Source organism: Taudactylus pleione, unplaced genomic scaffold, assembly GCF_031769625.1.
Source record: "Taudactylus pleione unplaced genomic scaffold, aTauple2 ptg000620l, whole genome shotgun sequence".
In the NCBI taxonomy this organism is placed as follows: Eukaryota; Metazoa; Chordata; class Amphibia; order Anura; family Myobatrachidae; genus Taudactylus; species Taudactylus pleione.
In genome coordinates this window covers 545,221-564,039 of record NW_028285022.1, presented here as the reverse complement: position 1 = coordinate 564,039, position 18,819 = coordinate 545,221, and the positions used below count along the sequence as shown (strand labels likewise).

The 18,819-nt window shown below is 52.3% G+C and overlaps 1 protein-coding gene across 4 annotated transcripts in view; it reads right to left on the bottom strand.

The window, feature by feature from the left end:
* The window catches only part of LOC148479327 (uncharacterized), a 39,602-nt gene that overhangs the window by 18,018 nt on the left and 2,765 nt on the right, over positions 1-18,819 (bottom strand). For 2 of the 4 annotated variants that reach the window (XM_088454602.1, XM_088454604.1), the window contains exons 2-5: positions 17,235-17,271; positions 8,708-8,808; positions 8,431-8,499; positions 4,353-4,466 (exon numbers count right to left, since the gene is read on the bottom strand). In XM_088454602.1, the coding sequence (XP_088310728.1) occupies positions 4,353-4,466; positions 8,431-8,499; positions 8,708-8,795 (271 nt within the window). In that variant the 5' untranslated portion in view covers positions 8,796-8,808; positions 17,235-17,271. Of the gene's footprint in view, positions 1-4,352; positions 4,481-8,430; positions 8,500-8,707; positions 8,809-16,526; positions 16,613-17,234; positions 17,272-18,819 lie in introns of those variants that run through there. The other 2 variants (XM_088454603.1, XM_088454605.1) reach the window with 2 other exon arrangements.

Below are 18,819 nucleotides of genomic sequence, written 5' to 3'. Positions count from 1 at the left end.
AGGATTGCACCGAGAGCCTCCATCATACACTCTCTCACACCCATAGAGGATTGCACCGAGAGGCTCCATCAAACACACTCTCACCCACAGAGGACTGCACTGAGAGCCTCCATCATACACACTCTCACACCCATAGAGGATTGCACTGACAGCCTCCATCATACACACTCTCACGCCCATAGAGGGTTGCACTGAGAGCCTCCATCATATTCTCTTACACCCATAGAGGATTGCACTGAGAGCCTCCGTCATACACACTCTCACACCCATATAGGATTGCACCGAGAGGCTCCATCATATACACTCTCACCCATAGAGGATTGCACCGAGAGCCTCCGTCATACACACTCTCACCCCCATAGAGGATTGCACTGAGAGCCTCCGTCATACACACACTCACCCCCATAGAGGATTGCACTGAGAGCCTCCATCATACACACTCTCACCCCCATAGAGGATTGCACTGAGAGCCTCCATCATACACTCATCCACACCCATAGAGGATTGCACTGACAGCCTCCATCATATACACTGTCACACCCATAGAGGATTGCACTGACAGCCTCCGTCATATACACTGTCACACCCATAGAGGATTGCACTGAGAGCCTTCATCATAAACACTCTCACACCCATAGAGGATTGCACTGAGAGCCTCCATCATACACACTCTCACACCCATAGAGGATTACAATGAGAGGCTCCGTCATATACACTCTCACACCCATAGAGGATTGCACTGAGAGCCTCCATCATATACACTCTCACACCCATAGAGGATTGCACTGAGAGGCTCCATCATACACTCTCACACCCACAGAGGATTGCACTGAGAGGCTCCATCATACACTCTCACACCCACAGAGGATTGCACCGAGAGGCTCCATCATACACACTCTCACACCAATAGAGGATTGCACTGAGAGCCTCCATTATACACACTCTCACACCCATAGAGGATTGCACTGAGAGCTTCCGTCATACACACTCTCACACCCATAGAGGATTGCACTGAGAGCCTCCATCATATACACTCTCACAGCCATAGAGGATTGCACTGAGAGGCTCCATCATACACACTCTCACACCCATAGAGGAGTACACTGAGAGCCTCCATCATACACACTCTCACACCCATAGAGGATTACACTGAGAGGCTCCATCATACACACTCTCACACCCATAGAGGTTTGCACTGAGAGCCTCCGTCAGACACACTCTCACACCCATAGAGGATTGCACTGAGAGCCTCCATCATACACACTCTCACACCCATAGAGGATTGCACTGAGAGCCTCCGTCATACACACTCTCACACCCATAGAGGATTGCACTGAGAGGCTCCATCATACACTCTCACACCCATAGAGGATTGCACTGAGAGCCTCCATCATACACACTCTCACACCCATAGAGGATTGCACCGAGAGCCTCCGTCATACACACTCTCACACCCATAGAGGATTGCACCGAGAGCCTCCGTCATACACACTCTCACACCCATAGAGGATTGCACTGAGAGCCTCCATCATACACACTCTCACACCCATAGAGGATTGCACTGAGAGCCTCCGTCATACACACTCTCACACCCATAGAGGATTGCACTGAGAGCCTCCATCATACACACTCACACCCATAGAGGATTGCACTGAGAGCCTCCATCATACACACTTTCACACCCATAGAGAATTCCACTGAGAGCCTCCGTCATACACACTTTCACACCCATAGAGAATTGCACTGAGAGCCTCCGTCATACACACTTTCACACCCATAGAGAATTGCACTGAGAGCCTCCGTCATACACACTCTCACACCCATAGAGGATTGCACTGAGAGCCTCCATCATACACACTCTCACACCCATAGAGGATTGCACTGGGAGCCTCCGTCATACACACTCTCACACCCATAGAGGATTGCACTGAGAGCCTCCATCATACACACTCACACTCATAGAGGATTGCACTGGGAGCCTCCGTCATACACACTCTCACACCCATAGAGGATTGCACTGGGAGCGTCCATCATACACACTCTCACACCCACAGAGGATTGCACTGAGAGCCTCCGTCATACACACTCTCACACCCATAGAGGATTGCACTGAGAGCCTCCGTCATACACACTCTCACACCCATAGAGGATTGCACTGAGAGCCTCCGTCATACACACTCACACCCATAGAGGATTGCACTGAGAGCCTTCGTCACACACACTCTCACACCCATAGAGGATTGCACTGAGAGCCTCCATCATACACACTCTCACACCCATAGAGGATTGCACTGAGAGCTTCCATCATACACACTCTCACACCCATAGAGGATTGCACTGAGAGCCTCCATCATACACACTCTCACCCATAGAGCATTGCACTGAGAGCCTCCATCATACACTCTCTCACACCCATAGAGGATTACACTGAGAGGCTCCATCATACACACTCTCACACCCATAGAGGTTTGCACTGAGAGCCTCCGTCAGACACACTCTCACACCCATAGAGGATTGCACTGAGAGCCTCCATCATACACACTCTCACACCCATAGAGGATTGCACTGAGAGCCTCCGTCATACACACTCTCACACCCATAGAGGATTGCACTGAGAGGCTCCATCATACACTCTCACACCCATAGAGGATTGCACTGAGAGCCTCCATCATACACACTCTCACACCAATAGAGGATTGCACTGAGAGCCTCCGTCATACACACTCTCACACCCATAGAGGATTGCACTGAGAGCCTCCGTCATACACACTCTCACACCCATAGAGGATTGCACTGAGAGCCTCCATCATACACACTCTCACACCCATAGAGGATTGCACTGAGAGCCTCCGTCATACACACTCTCACACCCATAGAGGATTGCACTGAGAGCCTCCGTCATACACACTCTCACACCCATAGAGGATTGCACTGAGAGCCTCCATCATACACACTTTCACACCCATAGAGAATTCCACTGAGAGCCTCCGTCATACACACTCACACCCATAGAGGATTGCACTGAGAGCCTCCGTCATACACACTCACACCCATAGAGGATTGCACTGAGAGCCTTCGTCACACACACTCTCACACCCATAGAGGATTGCACTGAGAGCCTCCATCATACACACTCTCACACCCATAGAGGATTGCACTGAGAGCCTCCGTCATACACACTCTCACACCCATAGAGGATTGCACTGAGAGCCTCCGTCATACACACTCTCACACCCATAGAGGATTGCACTGAGAGCCTCCGTCATACACACTCACCCATAGAGCATTGCACTGAGAGCCTCCATCATACACTCTCTCACACCCATAGAGGATTGCACTGAGAGCCTCCATCATACACACTCTCACACCCATAGAGGATTGCACTGATAGCCTCTTTCATACACACTCTCACCCCCATAGAGGATTGCACTGAGAGCCTCCATCATACACTCTCACACACATAGAGGATTGCACTGAAAGCCTCCATCATACACACTCTCACACCCATAGAGGTTTGCACTGAGAGCCTCCATCATACACTCTCTCACACCCATAGAAGATTGCACTGAGAGCCTCCATCATACACACTCTCACACCCATAGAGGATTGCACTGAAAGCCTCCATCATACACTCTCTCACACCCATAGAGGATTGCACTGAGAGGCTCCATCATACACTCTCACACCCATAGAGGATTGCACTGAGAGCCTCCATCATACACACACTCACACCCATAGAGGATTGCCCTGAGAGCCTCCGTCATCCACGCTCTCACACCGATAGAGGATTGCACTGAGAGCCTCCGTCATACACACTCTCACACCCATAGAGGATTGCACTGAGAGCCTTCATCATACACACTCTCACACCCATAGAGGATTGCACTGAGAGCCTCCATCATACACACACTCTCACACCCATAGAGGATTGCACTGAGAGCCTCCATCATACACACTCTCACCCATAGAGGATTGCACTGAGAGCCTCCATCATACACACACACACACCCATAGAGGTCTGCACTGAGAGCCTCCATCATACACGCTCTCACACCCATAGAGGTCTGCACTGACAGCCGCCATCATACACACTCTAACCCATAGAGGATTGCACTGAGAGCCTCCATCATACACACACACACCCATAGAGGTCTGCACTGACAGCCTCCATCATACACGCTCTCACACCCATAGAGGATTGCACTGGGAGCCTCCATCATACACACTGGATATATATCTAAACAAGACAAAGGGCATTTTCCTAATCATTTAGTTTCTGTACATGATACATATTCCCTTTACTTCCTGCACCCAAGTCTGCAAAATCTGATTAATTTATGCTGGATACTCACCGCGGGTGGGGAATGGCTCTGTTTCATTCTTTCTCTGGCTTTCCTCGTCCCCTCCATCCCACGTGTCCTTTTCCATCTTAATCTCCCTCTCATCATTTATCTGCTCCTCCTCGCCTGCCAGGATTCAACTGGTTCATTACCAAATTTTTACCCTCTGCACAACAATTAAGTAATTCCCTCACCCTCTGCACCGCAGGTCAGTGATTCCCTCGCCCTCTGCACCTCTGCACCGCACGTCAATGATACCCTCACCCTCTGCACCATAGGTCAGCGATTCCCTCGCCCTCTGCACCGCAGGTCAGCGACTTCTTCACCCTCTGCACCGCAGTTCAGCGACTCCCTCGCCCTCTGCACCGCAGGTGAGTGATTCCCTCGCCCTCTGCACCGCAGGTCAGTGATTCCCTCGCCCTCTGCACCGCAGGTCAGTGATTCCCTCGCCCTCTACACCGTAGGTCAGTGATTCCCTCGCCCTCTGCACCTCTGCACCGCACGTCAATGATACCCTCGCCCTCTGCACCGCAGGTCAGCGATTCCCTCACACTCTGCACCGCAGGTCAGCGATTCCCTCACCCTCTGCACTGCCGGTCAGCGATTCCCTCGCCCTCTGCACCACAGGTCAGCGATTCCCTCACCCTCTGCACCGCAGGTCAGTGATTCCCTCGCCCTCTGCACCGCAGGTCAGTGAGGTCAGTGATTCCCTCACCCTGTGCACCTCTGCACCGCAGTTCAGCGACTCCCTCACCCTCTGCACCGCAGGTCAACGACTCCCTCGCCCTCTGCACCGCAGGTCAGTGATTCCCTCACCCTGTGCACCGCAGGTCAGCGAGGTCAGCAATTCCCTCACCCTCTGCACCGCAGTTCAGCGATTCCCTCACCCTCTGCACCGCAGGTCATCGATTCCCTCGCCCTCTGCACCGCAGGTCAGCAATTCCCTTGCCCTCTGCACCGCAGGTCAGCGATTCCCCCGCTCTCTGCACCGCAGGTCAGCGATTCCCTCGCCCTCTGCACCGCAGGTCAGCGATTCCCTCGCCCTCTGCACCGCAGGTCAGCGATTCCCTCGCCCTCTGCACCGCAGGTCAGCGATTCCCTCGCCCTCTGCACTGCTGGTCAGCGACTCCCTCACCCTCTGCACCGCAGGTCAGTGATTCCCTCGCCCTCTGCACCTCTGCACCGCACGTCAATGATTCCCTCGCCCTCTGCACCGCAGGTCAGTGAGGTCAGTGATTCCCTCGCACTCTGCACTGCAGGTCAGTGAGGTCAGTGATTCCCTCACCCTCTGCACCGCACGTCAATGATACCCTCACCCTCTGCACCTCAGCGACTCCCTCGCCCTCTGCACCGCAGGTCAGTGATTCCCTCACCCTCTGCACCGCAGGTCAGTGATTCCCTCGCACTCTGCACTGCAGGTCAGTGATTCCCTCGCCCTCTGCACCTCTGCCCCGCACGTCAATGATTCCCTCGCCCTCTGCACCGCAGGTCAGTGAGGTCAGTGATTCCCTTGCCCTCTGCACCACACGTCAATGATACCGTCACCCTCTGCACTGCAGGTCAGTAATTCCCTCACCCTCTGCACCGCAGGTCAGTGATTCCCTCGCACTCTGCACTGCAGGTCAGTGATTCCCTCGCCCTCTGCACTGCACGTCAATGATTCCCTCGCCCTCTGCACCGCAGGTCAGTGATTCCCTCGCCCTCTGCACCGCAGGTCAGTGAGGTCAGTGATTCCCTCGCCCTCTGCACTGCAGGTCAGCGAGGTCAATGATTCCCTCACCCTCTGCACCGCAGGTCAGCGATTCCCTCACCCTCTGCACTGCAGGTCAGCGATTCCCCCACCCTCTGCACCGCAGGTCAGCGATTCCCCCGCCCTCTGCACCGCAGGTCTGCGATTCCCTCGCCCTCTGCACCGCAGGTCTGCGATTCCCTCGCCCTCTGCACCGCAGGTCAGCGATACCCTCACCCTCTGCACCGCAGGTCAGTGATTCCCTCGCACTCTGCACCTCTGCACCGCACGTCAATGATTCCCTCGCCCTCTGCACCGCAGGTCAGTGAGGTCAGTGATTCCCTCGCCCTCTGCACTGCAGGTCAGTGAGGTCAGTGATTCCCTCACCCTCTGCACCTCTGCACTGCACGTCAATGATACCCTCACCCTCTGCACCGCAGGTCAGCGACTCCCTCGCCCTCTGCACCGCAGGTCAGTGATTCCCTCACCCTCTGCACCGCAGGTCAGCGAGTTCAGCGATTCCCTCACCCTCTGCACCGCAGGTCAGCGATTCCCTCACCCTCTGCACCGCAGGTCATCGATTCCCTCGCCCTCTGCACCGCAGGTCAGCGATTCCCTCGCCCTCTGCACCGCAGGTCAGTGATTCCCTCACCCTCTGCACCGCAGGTCAGCGAGTTCAGCGATTCCCTTACCCTCTGCACCGCAGGTCAGTGATTCCCTCGCCCTCTGCACCGCAGGTCATCGATTCCCTCGCCCTCTGCACCACAGGTCATCGATTCCCTCGCCCTCTGCACCGCAGGTCATCGATTCCCTCGCCCTCTGCACCGCAGGTCAGCGATTCCCTCGCCCTCTGCACCGCAGGTCAGCGATTCCCTCGCCCTCTGCACCGCAGGTCAGCGATTCCCTCGCCCTCTGCACCGCAGGTCAGCGATTCCCTCGCCCTCTGCACCGCAGGTCAGCGATTCCCTCGCCCTCTGCACCGCAGGTCAGCGATTCCCTCGCCCTCTGCACCGCAGGTCAGCGATTCCCTCGCCCTCTGCACCGCAGGTCAGCGATTCCCTCGCCCTCTGCACCGCAGGTCAGCGATTCCCTCGCCCTCTGCACCGCAGGTCAGCGATTCCCTCGCCCTCTGCACCGCAGGTCAGCGATTCCCTCGCCCTCTGCACCGCAGGTCAGCGATTCCCTCGCCCTCTGCACCGCAGGTCAGCGATTCCCTCGCCCTCTGCACCGCAGGTCAGCGATTCCCTCGCCCTCTGCACCGCAGGTCAGCGATTCCCTCGCCCTCTGCACCGCAGGTCAGCGATTCCCTCGCCCTCTGCACCGCAGGTCAGCGATTCCCTCGCCCTCTGCACCGCAGGTCAGCGATTCCCTCGCCCTCTGCACCGCAGGTCAGCGATTCCCTCGCCCTCTGCACCGCAGGTCAGCGATTCCCTCGCCCTCTGCACCGCAGGTCAACGATTCCCTCGCCCTCTGCACCGCAGGTCAGCGTTTCCCTCGCCCTCTGCACCGCAGGTCAGCGTTTCCCTCGCCCTCTGCACCGCAGGTCTGCGTTTCCCTCGCCCTCTGCACTGCAGGTCAGTGATTCCCTCACCCTCTGCACCGCAGGTCAGCGAGTTCAGCGATTCCCTCGCCCTCTGCACCGCAGGTCAGCGTTTCCCTCGCCCTCTGCACCGCAGGTCTGCGTTTCCCTCGCCCTCTGCACCGCAGGTCAGCGAGTTCAGCGATTCCCTCACCCTCTGCACCGCAGGTCAGCGATTCCCTCACCCTCTGCACCGCAGGTCATCGATTCCCTCGCCCTCTGCACCGCAGGTCAGCGATTCCCTCGCCCTCTGCACCGCAGGTCAGTGATTCCCTCACCCTCTGCACCGCAGGTCAGCGAGTTCAGCGATTCCCTCACCCTCTGCACCGCAGGTCAGCGATTCCCTCACCCTCTGCACCGCAGGTCATCGATTCCCTCGCCCTCTGCAGCGCAGGTCAGCGATTCCCTCGCCCTCTGCACCGCAGGTCAGCGATTCCCTCGCCCTCTGCACCGCAGGTCAGCGATTCCCTCACCCTCTGCACCGCAGGTCAGCGATTCCCTCGCCCTCTGCTCCGCAGGTCAGCGATTCCCTCGCCCTCTGCACCGCAGGTCAGCGACTCCCTCGCCCTCTGCACCGCAGGTCAGCGACTCCCTCGCCCTCTGCACCGCAGGTCAGTGATTCCCTCGCCCTCTGCACCGCAGGTCAGCGTTCCCTCGCCCTCTGCACCGCAGGTCAGCGTTTCCCTCGCCCTCTGCACCGCAGGTCAGTGGTTCCCTCGCCCTCTGCACCGCAGGTCAGTGATTCCCTCGACCTCTGCACCGTAGGTCAGTGATTCTCTCACCGTCTGTATTTGTAGAAGGATCTTCCTCTATCTTCACCTCAATTCTCTCTAACACAACCTCAGGGAGTCCTGTAATATAAGAAGAAGGGTTCATAGAATAAGAAAATGGGGGTTGTCACCGCGTCATACATTTTCCCCTAATAGAGGTAACGTAGAGGTCTATTCCGGCAGACAGGGGTCAATGGGTGTAATATAATACAGTCCCTCTGGGCATTGTAGGTTGAGTTTATTTGTACTGCGGCAACATAGTAATTAGCTCAGTGCCCGATCTACTCACGTAGCAAGTTGGGGTCCATGCTGATGAAGGCCTGGGCATCTCTGATGGCGCTGAGATACGGGTGCTCCTGGGATAACATGTGCTGCATACTGGAGGCTCCGCTGCAATGGAGTATAACAGATATCACAGGGTCATGTGTATTACCCAACCAGCACAGTATGAAGTGTCATGCCAGCTTTATGTCCCCGTTTTGTTTGCCCATCCTGCCCACCCATGTCATATCATTCAGTTTGTCAGTATGAACGGGTGGAATTCAATAAACGGCAATATGGCAAATAGCAATATAAATACAGCATCGCTCTCAGCAATGTAATGTTGCACATTTAACAAAACCATGGGGGGGGGTGGGCGTTATCAGGGCTGCCATCAGAAATTGCGGGGCCCAGTACTGACAAATTGGTAGAGCCTCCCAGAGGTGGACGGAGCTGTAGTGGAGCTACTTCGGGAACATGACATCAATTGTTGTGTACACCAGTGTAAATATTATCGAAGTTTGGGCTGTGGGGGCAGTTGTTAGGGAAGGCTGGTTGGACTAGGGGGGAAAAGGGCAGGGAAGGCAGACTGGCTAGACTAGGGGGCACAGGAAAGGCTGGCTGGATTAGGGGGCACAGGAAAGGCTGGCTGGATTAGGGGGCACAGGAAAGGCTGGCTGGATTAGGGGAGGGGCAGGGAAGGCAGATTGACTGGACTAGGGGGATACAGGGAAGGCTGGTTGGACTAGGGGGGAAAAGGGCAGGGAATGCAGACTGGCTGCACTATGAGGGCTCAGGTAAGGCTGGCTGGACTGGGGGGGGCAGGAAATACTGGCTGGACAGGGCAAAGTTAGATTACCTGGTTTCTCTGTAATAATCACAGGCTCCGGCACCAGCGGCATTTCCTGAGGGAAAAGGGGCCCGGGTGGCAGCGGGGAGGAATATACGAGTGGCAGGCACTAGGAGGAAGCCAGAGCATCAACACATCAGCGGCATTTGATATAAGCCTATCAGGAGCGGCATGGAGCTGGCTGTGAGCCAATCACAGCTCGTGGAACAGCAGCCAATCAGGAGCGGCCGATCCTGATTGGTTGCTGTTCCGCGAGCTTTGATTGGCTCGCGGCTGAATCCATATTTCAAATGCAGCTGCCATGCTGCGCCAATGTTCCTTTTGCCTGCCGCCCGTGTATACCTCCCTGCTGACACCCGGGCCCCCTCTCTCTCCAGGGCCGGGACTGGAGTCCCGAGAGTCCCCCCCTGATGGCGGCCCTGGGCGTGATATATAGAATATAAAATCGTTTAAAATTTGTGCAACACTTTCATTAGAACTGAGGTATATATAATGGAAAAGAGTGCACAATGCCTATGTATGTAACCTACTGAGGCCAAAGCGTTATGTGCGCTTATTATAGAATTCCAACAAAGTGCAAAAGTACACAAGTGGCAAAAACTACATACAGTTTAGAAAATCATTCAATTAATAAATAACATATACAGGTGTATCCAAATAAATATATATCTTTAATTAGATAAAAGACAATACATAAGAACAATTAATTTGATAAAAAGGCAAAACTACAATATATAGAAAAAATCTATAAGCAAATGGATAAGAAAGATTTTATATTTGACCACACATATGTATACTTTTTTATTTATTTTACTTAGAACGAAGATCATCTTTTAAGCACGGTAGGAGCTCATTGTCAACCCTATATATTGTCTGAAATTTATTTGGTGGATTGCCGACCACCACAATCCTGTTGTAACACCCACAAATTCTGGGAAGTGCGTTTTACTATTTAAAATTGGGTATAATTATTACCACCAAAATACAGTGGCACTGAAATCATCCATAATAGAGAGAGATCTCTCTCCTCCAATAACACATTAATCCTTCACCTCTATAGTAATGCATCACTGTTAAACCCTCACCTGTGTACTAACACATTCCACGCCCTCACCTCTGTAGTAAAACATTTCCATACCTCGCCCATGTTGTAACACATTCGACATTCCCCTCCCTCACATCTGTAGTAACACATTCCCCTCCCTAACCTCTGGAGTAACACATCTCCCTCCCTCATCTCTGTAGTAACACATAACTCCCCTTCACTCCTATAGTAACACATTCCTCTCCCTCGCCCATGTTGTAACACATTCCCTTCCTTAACCCCATAGTAACACATTCCCTTTCCTCACCTGTGTAGTAACATATCCCCTCCCAAACCTGTATAGTAACATAATCCCCTCCCTCACCTGTGCAGGGACGTAGGGAGCGTAAGCTCCAGGCGCTGAAAAGATTAGGGGGCGCGCAAAAACCTGACTCTGGCACTTGTCACCTGGCCGCCCGCAGTTGTCTCAGTGACAGCCTGAGCCACGTTATAGCCTTCTTCCTCCTCGCTCCCGGCCCCTAGTCGTGCGTTTGATGAAAGACGGGCGGGGACTGCACTGCACAGGAGAGGAGAATGGAAAGAGAAGCTGCCCGGGACTCACCGAACCACCGTGGAGGGCGCCATCCAGGAGGGGCAAGTGAACAGAACTATACACTGCCAGGCTGACACTGGGGATGAGGAACAGGAAGTGCGGTGGCATACACTGCAGTGAGCGCAGGAGGCACGCTACTTCTTGCGGGAGGGTGGAGGGGATATAGATAGAGGCACAGAGAGGAGTAGGGGGTACAGACAGAGGTAGAAGGGGTAAAGATAGAGACACAGGGGCAGAAGGAAGGACAGAGAGAGGCACAGAGCAGAATAGAGTGTACAGATAGAGGAATAGAGTCTACAGATAGAGAAATAGAGGGTACAGATAGAGGAATAGAGAAGAACAGAGTCTACAGATAGAGGAATAGAGAAGTACAGAGGGTACAGAGAGGAATAGAGAAGAATAGATGGTACAGATAGAGGAATAGAGAAGAACAGAGGGTACAGAGAGGAATAGAGAAGAATAGAGGGTACAGATAGAGGAATAGAGAAGAACAGAGGGTACAGAGAGGAATAGAGAAGAATAGAGTCTACAGATAGAGGAATAGAGAAGAACAGAGGGTACAGAGAGGAATAGAGAAGAACAGAGGGTACAGATAGAGGAATAGAGTCTACAGATAGAGGAATAGAGAAGAATAGAGGGTACAGATAGAGGAATAGAGAAGAATAGAGGGTACAGATAGAGGAATAGAGAAGAACAGAGGGTACAGAGAGGAACAGAGAAGAACAGAGGGTACAGATAGAGGAATAGAGAAGAACAGAGTCTACAGATAGAGGAAGAGAGAAGAATAGAGGGTACAGATAGAGGAATAGAGAAGAATAGAGTCTACAGATAGAGGAATAGAGAAGAATAGAGGGTACAGATAGAGGAATAGAGAAGAATAGAGGGTACAGATGGAGGAATAGAGGGTACAGAGAGGAATAGAGAAGAATAGAGGGTACAGAGAAGAATAGAGGGTACAGATAGAGGAATAGAGGGTACAGATAGAGAAATAGAGAAGAATAGAGGGTACAGATAGAGGAATAGAGAAGAATAGAGGGTACAGATAGAGGAATAGAGAAGAATAGAGTCTACAGATAGAGGAATAGAGAAGAACAGAGTCTACAGATAGAGGAATAGAGAAGAACAGAGTCTACAGATAGAGGAATAGAGAAGAATAGAGGGTACAGAGAGGAATAGAGGGTACAGATAGAGGAATAGAGAAGAATAGAGGGTACAGATAGAGGAATAGAGAAGAACAGAGGGTACAGAGAGGAATAGAGAAGAACAGAGTCTACAGATAGAGGAATAGAGAAGAACAGAGTCTACAGATAGAGGAATAGAGAAGAACAGAGTCTACAGATAGAGGAATAGAGAAGAATAGAGGGTACAGAGAGGAATAGAGGGTACAGATAGAGGAATAGAGAAGAATTGAGGGTACAGATAGAGGAATAGAGAAGAATAGAGTCTACAGATAGAGAAATAGAGAGGCAGGAGCAGCCTGGGGCAGGGTAGCTACTGACGACAGACATTGTGCCCTCCGCCCTGGACAGAAACAAGTGAGTGAAGTTGGGCCATGAGTGACACACAGCAGTGATCCCTGGGCGAAGAGTGGTGGGGTAAATAAGGTCACAGTGAGTAGAGGACAGGGGCAGGATGATAGTGGCACAGGGTGCATTTAGCAAAAGACTATCTTTGTAGATCATTTATGATTTAAATGTTTTTTTTAATTAGACTCGCATGTTGACCACCTCCACTTTACCATAGGCCTGCCCCGGGCACCATGGCTCCATGCCCCCCCTCTGCATCTGTGTAGTAACACATTCAATTCCCTCACTATACAAATAGAGGAGCAGCACCAACTGCCAGTGATGTTTGGCAGCATTTGGGGTGACAGCTGGGGTTTGAATATTGAACTGTGCTGCAGCCACCATGAGTCAGTCAGTCAGTCAGGACAGTGTACAGGGGGGAGAGATGTATTATAGCGGCACTTATTGTGTCGCCATATTGCTTCCTGCTTTTCCCCTTTACCGAGGCGAAGCAGGAAGCACTAACCATGAGATGTAAGAACATCTCATCTGCCAGAGGAGGGGAGTGAAAACTCCCCCCTCCGGCGATCCCCGCTAGAGCCCACAGGGCATCAGCCTAGTGCTCTACTGAGCATGGGCGGGATCTCACAAGCATCGCAAGATCCCGCGTGCAGCCCTTGGAGCCGGCAGTCGCCGCAGTAGGAACAGTGCTGTGGTGGCAGAGCAATGCCTGCTGCAGCTATCGATATGGATAGCTGCAGCTGACGGAACAGTCCGGCAAACTAACCTTTCATACATCACCCAGAATTATAGATTGCAGCACCGATACTGACATGGCGCCCCTGTCATTTACTGCCCAGGCCATCAATATCACATAGGGGAGAAGAGGTATCAGCGCACAGATCGTGCGCTGATAACGCTTCAGCGGTTCATCTCCCCCAGGGTGAGGAAACATTTTAGCCCTTTTCACCCCACAAAGGAGTAGAATTTCGAAAAATCCCTTCTCAGTAGGCACCTGCATCATGGAGGAAATATTCTCTGATTTTCAAGTTTATAGGTCCAGGGGTTTGGGCGTTGATGAGTCAGTCAGTCAGGACTTTTGATTTTTCATACAGAGTTGACTCTAGCTGCCTGTACCTGCTGATGAGAGGAGCTTCTGTGCATGGCTATTGCTGATGAGAGGAGCTTCTGTGCATGGCTATTGCTGATGAGAGGAGCTTCTGTGCATGGCACCTGCTGATGAGAGGAGCTTATGTGCATGGCTACTGCTGATGAGAGGAGCTTCTGTGCATGGCTACTGCTGATGAGAGGAGCTTCTGAGCATGGCTACTGCTGATGAGAGGAGCTTCTGTGCATGGCTACTGCTGATGAGAGGAGCTTCTGAGCATGGCTACTGCTGATGAGAGGAGCTTCTGTGCATGGCTACTGCTGATGAGAGGAGCTTCTGTGCATGGCTACTGCAGCAGTTTCCCCTCGGCTATCTCCGCGTGTACTCGTACTGTGCAAGTAGCTCCGATCTCAGCTGGTAGACTAAGCTCTCCGTGCAGGCCTCCAAGAGCCGTGGCGGGCCCGGGTAACAGTGGGCGCCAGGAGGCGTGACCATGCTGGCTAGGGGGTCGCTCTGAGCCCCCACAGCCCAGCGCAAAGCCAGGGAGGGTGCAATCAGTGTGATCACTCCCCCCACAGGCATAGGAGACTGCTGTGTGCTGGGTTGCTGTGAGGGAGGGGGGGCGGCGTCGGACCCGGGCCCCCACCGGCCCCTCAGGAAACCCAGGCCTGGGTAATTTGTACCCACTCCCCCCCCAGTCGGCGCCCCTTTCTCCGTGTGGTAAGGACTGTTGGCACTGAAGGTCCTGGCAACCAACTGCTTACCATCAGCACTGCAGACCCCCTGACTGACACACTGCCAGGACCATCAGCGCTGCAGACCCCCTGACTGACACACTGCCAGGACCATCAGCGCTGCAGACCCCCTGACTGACACACTGCCAGGACCATCAGCGCTGCAGACCCCCTGACTGACACACTGCCAGGACCATCAGCGCTGCAGACCCCCTGACTGACACACTGCCAGGACCATCAGCGCTGCAGACCCCCTGACTGACACACTGCCAGGACCATCAGCTTTGCAGATGTATCCAGTGTCCTGAGCCGTAACTAGACTTTTTGGTGCCCTGAGCCAGAAAGAACATTGACGCCCCTCTCATTTTTCAAAGGGACATAATGCATCCAAAAATGGGTCATGGCCTCCTGGAGAAGGACCAGGGAAGAGATAGGGGAGGCCAGGAGATGCTGGGGATGAAATAAGAGGAAGCTACAAGTGAGAATGATTATAAACAGAAATTTGACAGGCCCAAACAGCGCCCCCTGACCTGTGGTGCCCTGTGCGATGGCACCGGCCGCACTACCCTAGCTACGGCTCTGCCAGTGTTGGGGTATTTACTCTAAAAGGGCTGGGTGGTAGCAACACTACCCCTATAGTAGGGATCCGCACCAGTCATTGGTAAACAGAATAATCCTTTTGAATACAGAGAATATTTTATATTTATGTTCATGTATATATAGATAACAGGATGTTATAGGAAATGTGTATATTATGTACAGGGTGGTAAAAGTCATTGTTGGAGCACAAACACTCAGGGTAGAGGTTAGTGCCATAGGAGAGGAGCGGGTCACGTGATCACCAGAGGGGTACAGGAAGTGACAGCGGCGGTTGGGTCAGTTGGTGGTTCCCCCTCCAGAGCTGTACAACAGACTTACCAGCGCTGCGCTGAGAGAAAACCTAGCGCCAGCCAGTAGTCGGATAGTGACAGGCCAGTGTGGGGCTTTCTGGTACCTTCAGCGGCACCTTCCAAACTGCAGTCGCTGGACTTTGTGGCAGAGGAGAAGTAAGAGGCTCCCAGCAGGCACTTGATAGTGGGGGCCTGCAGTTGTCACGGGCCTGCAGTTGTCACGGGCCTGCGGTTGTTGGGGGCCTGCGGTTGTTAAGGAAGCCTGAGATCTTCAGGGGGCATGGTGTCCAGGGCAGGCAGCCGCGTCAGAGAAGACTCCAGGCCAGGGGAGTGAATGAAGTAGACGGGCGGCTGGCCAGACAGTTAGGTAAGCCGGTGAAGTACAAGCCGCAGCAGTCAGTTTAATGTAGGAGCAGTAATAGCCATAAAGGCTGCATGGGACATGGATAGGTATAGCAACCTTGCTTCACCAAATGAGGGTAACAACATATATAACCCACTTTGCTTATACAGAAGCCCAGTAAGCTTCGCTAATACAGAACAGAGGGGTCAGCCAAAGGCCAGGACCATTACAGAGGAGCAAGTTACCAACCCCGAATATATAGAGATATAGGGGAAGTCCTCATTTGTCTCAGCTAGGATAATGATAGTGACTTATACTTCATACAGTATTGTTGCCCACTCTCTGTGAGCGCTTATATACCACCTATTGCCAACATACAGTATGTAACTGATACAGAATATATATATATGTATTTAGCTATCACTGAGGAGCAATAATAGTGAAAGAGAAAGTGGAGCAGAAGTACACCAGCGGAGAGTAGGGGGAGTTATCGCTCTTAATGATATGAGAATATCTGATGCCGCTGAATATAACATGTTACAGAGTCACTTATTCAGTCTACAGAGGATTCACGTCTGCAACATTGTAACAATTGTATCAGACCCAGAGAGAGAGGAACATCTAGTAAGGAATTAGTTTTACAGAAATCTGGGGATATTGTAAATATTTCACCTATAAACTCTCACTTTGGCTTTGTCCCTCTATCGGAGCCTGTATATTGTATATTTCTGCTGTTTAATAAGAGTGTAACTGATACCGTGAGCTGAGAACAGGGTTCACCTCTAAGCGGAGATATTATTTGGTCCGTAAAAGAGGACGACGGGACCTCTCTATGCCGCCAGGAGGCCGTATTCAAGACTCTGACTTATAGTAAGTGACTATAACAAAAAGAAACCAGAACTGTGGGAAGTTATAGGGAATCCCGGGAGTTTGTCCAGCCCATTGTATATTTATATGTGTATTGTTATATTGTCATAATACTGATTGATGTTATAATAGTATAATTATATTGGTAGGAGTGTTATAACTGAAACTTAATAGCATAGGTTTCTTTTACAACTGTATGTGATTTTCTTTGATAAAAGAGTAACTAATATATATATATATATACATTATATACATTATATACATTATATACATTGTATACATTATATACATTATATACATTGCATACATTATATACATTATATACATTATATACATTGCATACATTATATACATTATATACATTGCATACATTATATACATTGCATACATTATATACATTATATACATTATATATATATACACATTATATACATTATATACATTGCATACATTATATACATTATATACATTGCATACATTATATACATTGCATACATTGCATACATTGCATACATTATATACATTATATACATTATATACATTGCATACATTATATACATTATATACATTGCATACATTATATACATTATATACATTATATACATTGCATGATTTACTTACCTGAAGGAATGTAGAGAAACTGTTGAGGAGCCAGAACCTGATAGAAAAGATAAGTGATTGGGAATGTAAAGTATTGAAGTTGTATCCTAATACAATATACACTAACACTATACACCCCCAGTATAATACTGTCATTACATAGTATGGGCTTTCCCAGGTCATTTATATCAAACACAAATCTGGGTGGAGGCGCTATGTACTAACTGGTAATGACCCCCTGACTGACACTGCCAGGACCATGAGCTTTGCAGACCCCCTGACTGACACACTGCCAGGACCATCAACGCTGCAGACCCCCTGACTGACACACTGCCAGGACCATCAGCGCTGCAGACCCCCTGACTGACACACGGCCAGGACCATCAGTGCTGCAGACCCCCTGACTGACACACTGCCAGGACCATCAGCGCTGCAGACCCCCTGACTGACACACGGCCAGGACCATCAGCGCTGCAGACCCCCTGACTGACACACGGCCAGGACCATCAGCGCTGCAGACCCCCTGACTGACACACTGCCAGGACCATCAGCGCTGCAGACCCCCTGACTGACACACTGCCAGGACCATCAGCGCTGCAGACCCCCTGACTGACACACTGCCAGGACCATCAGCGCTGCAGACCCCCTGACTGACACACTGCCAGGACCACCAGCGCTGCAGACCCCCTGACTGACACACTGCCAGGACCATCAGCGCTGCAGACCCCCTGACTGACACACTGCCAGGACCATCAGCGCTGCAGACCCCCTGACTGACACACTGCCAGGACCATCAGCGCTGCAGACCCCCTGACTGACACACTGCCAGGACCATCAGCGCTGCAGACCCCCTGACTGACACACTGCCAGGACCATCAGCACTGCAGACCCCCTGACTGACACACTGCCAGGACCATCAGCGCTGCAGACCCCCTGACTGACACACTGCCAGGACCACGAGCGCTGCAGACCCCCTGACTGACACACTGCCAGGACCATCAGTGCTGCAGACCCCCTGACTGACACACTGCCAGGACCATCAGTGCTGCAGACCCCCTGACTGACACACTGCCAGGACCACCAGCGCTGCAGACCCCCTGACTGACACACTGCCAGGACCATCAGCGCTGCAGACCCCCTGACTGAAACATTGCCAGGACCATCAGCGCTGCAGACCCCCTGACTGACACACTGCCAGGACCATCAGCGCTGCAGACCCCCTGACTGACACACTGCCAGGACCATCAGCGCTGCAGACCCCCTGACTGACACACTGCCAGGACCATCAGCGCTGCAGACCCCCTGACTGACACACTGCCAGGACCATCAGTGCTGCAGACCCCCTGACTGACACACTGCCAGGACCACCAGCGCTGCAGACCCCCTGACTGACACACTGCCAGGACCATCAGCGCTGCAGACCCCCTGACTGACACACTGCCAGGACCACCAGCGCTGCAGATCCCCTGACTGACACACTGCCAGGACCATCAGCGCTGCAGACCCCCTGACTGACACACTGCCAGGACCATCAGCGCTGCAGACCCCCTGACTGACACACTGCCAGGACCAAGAGCGCTGCAGACCCCCTGACTGACACACTGCC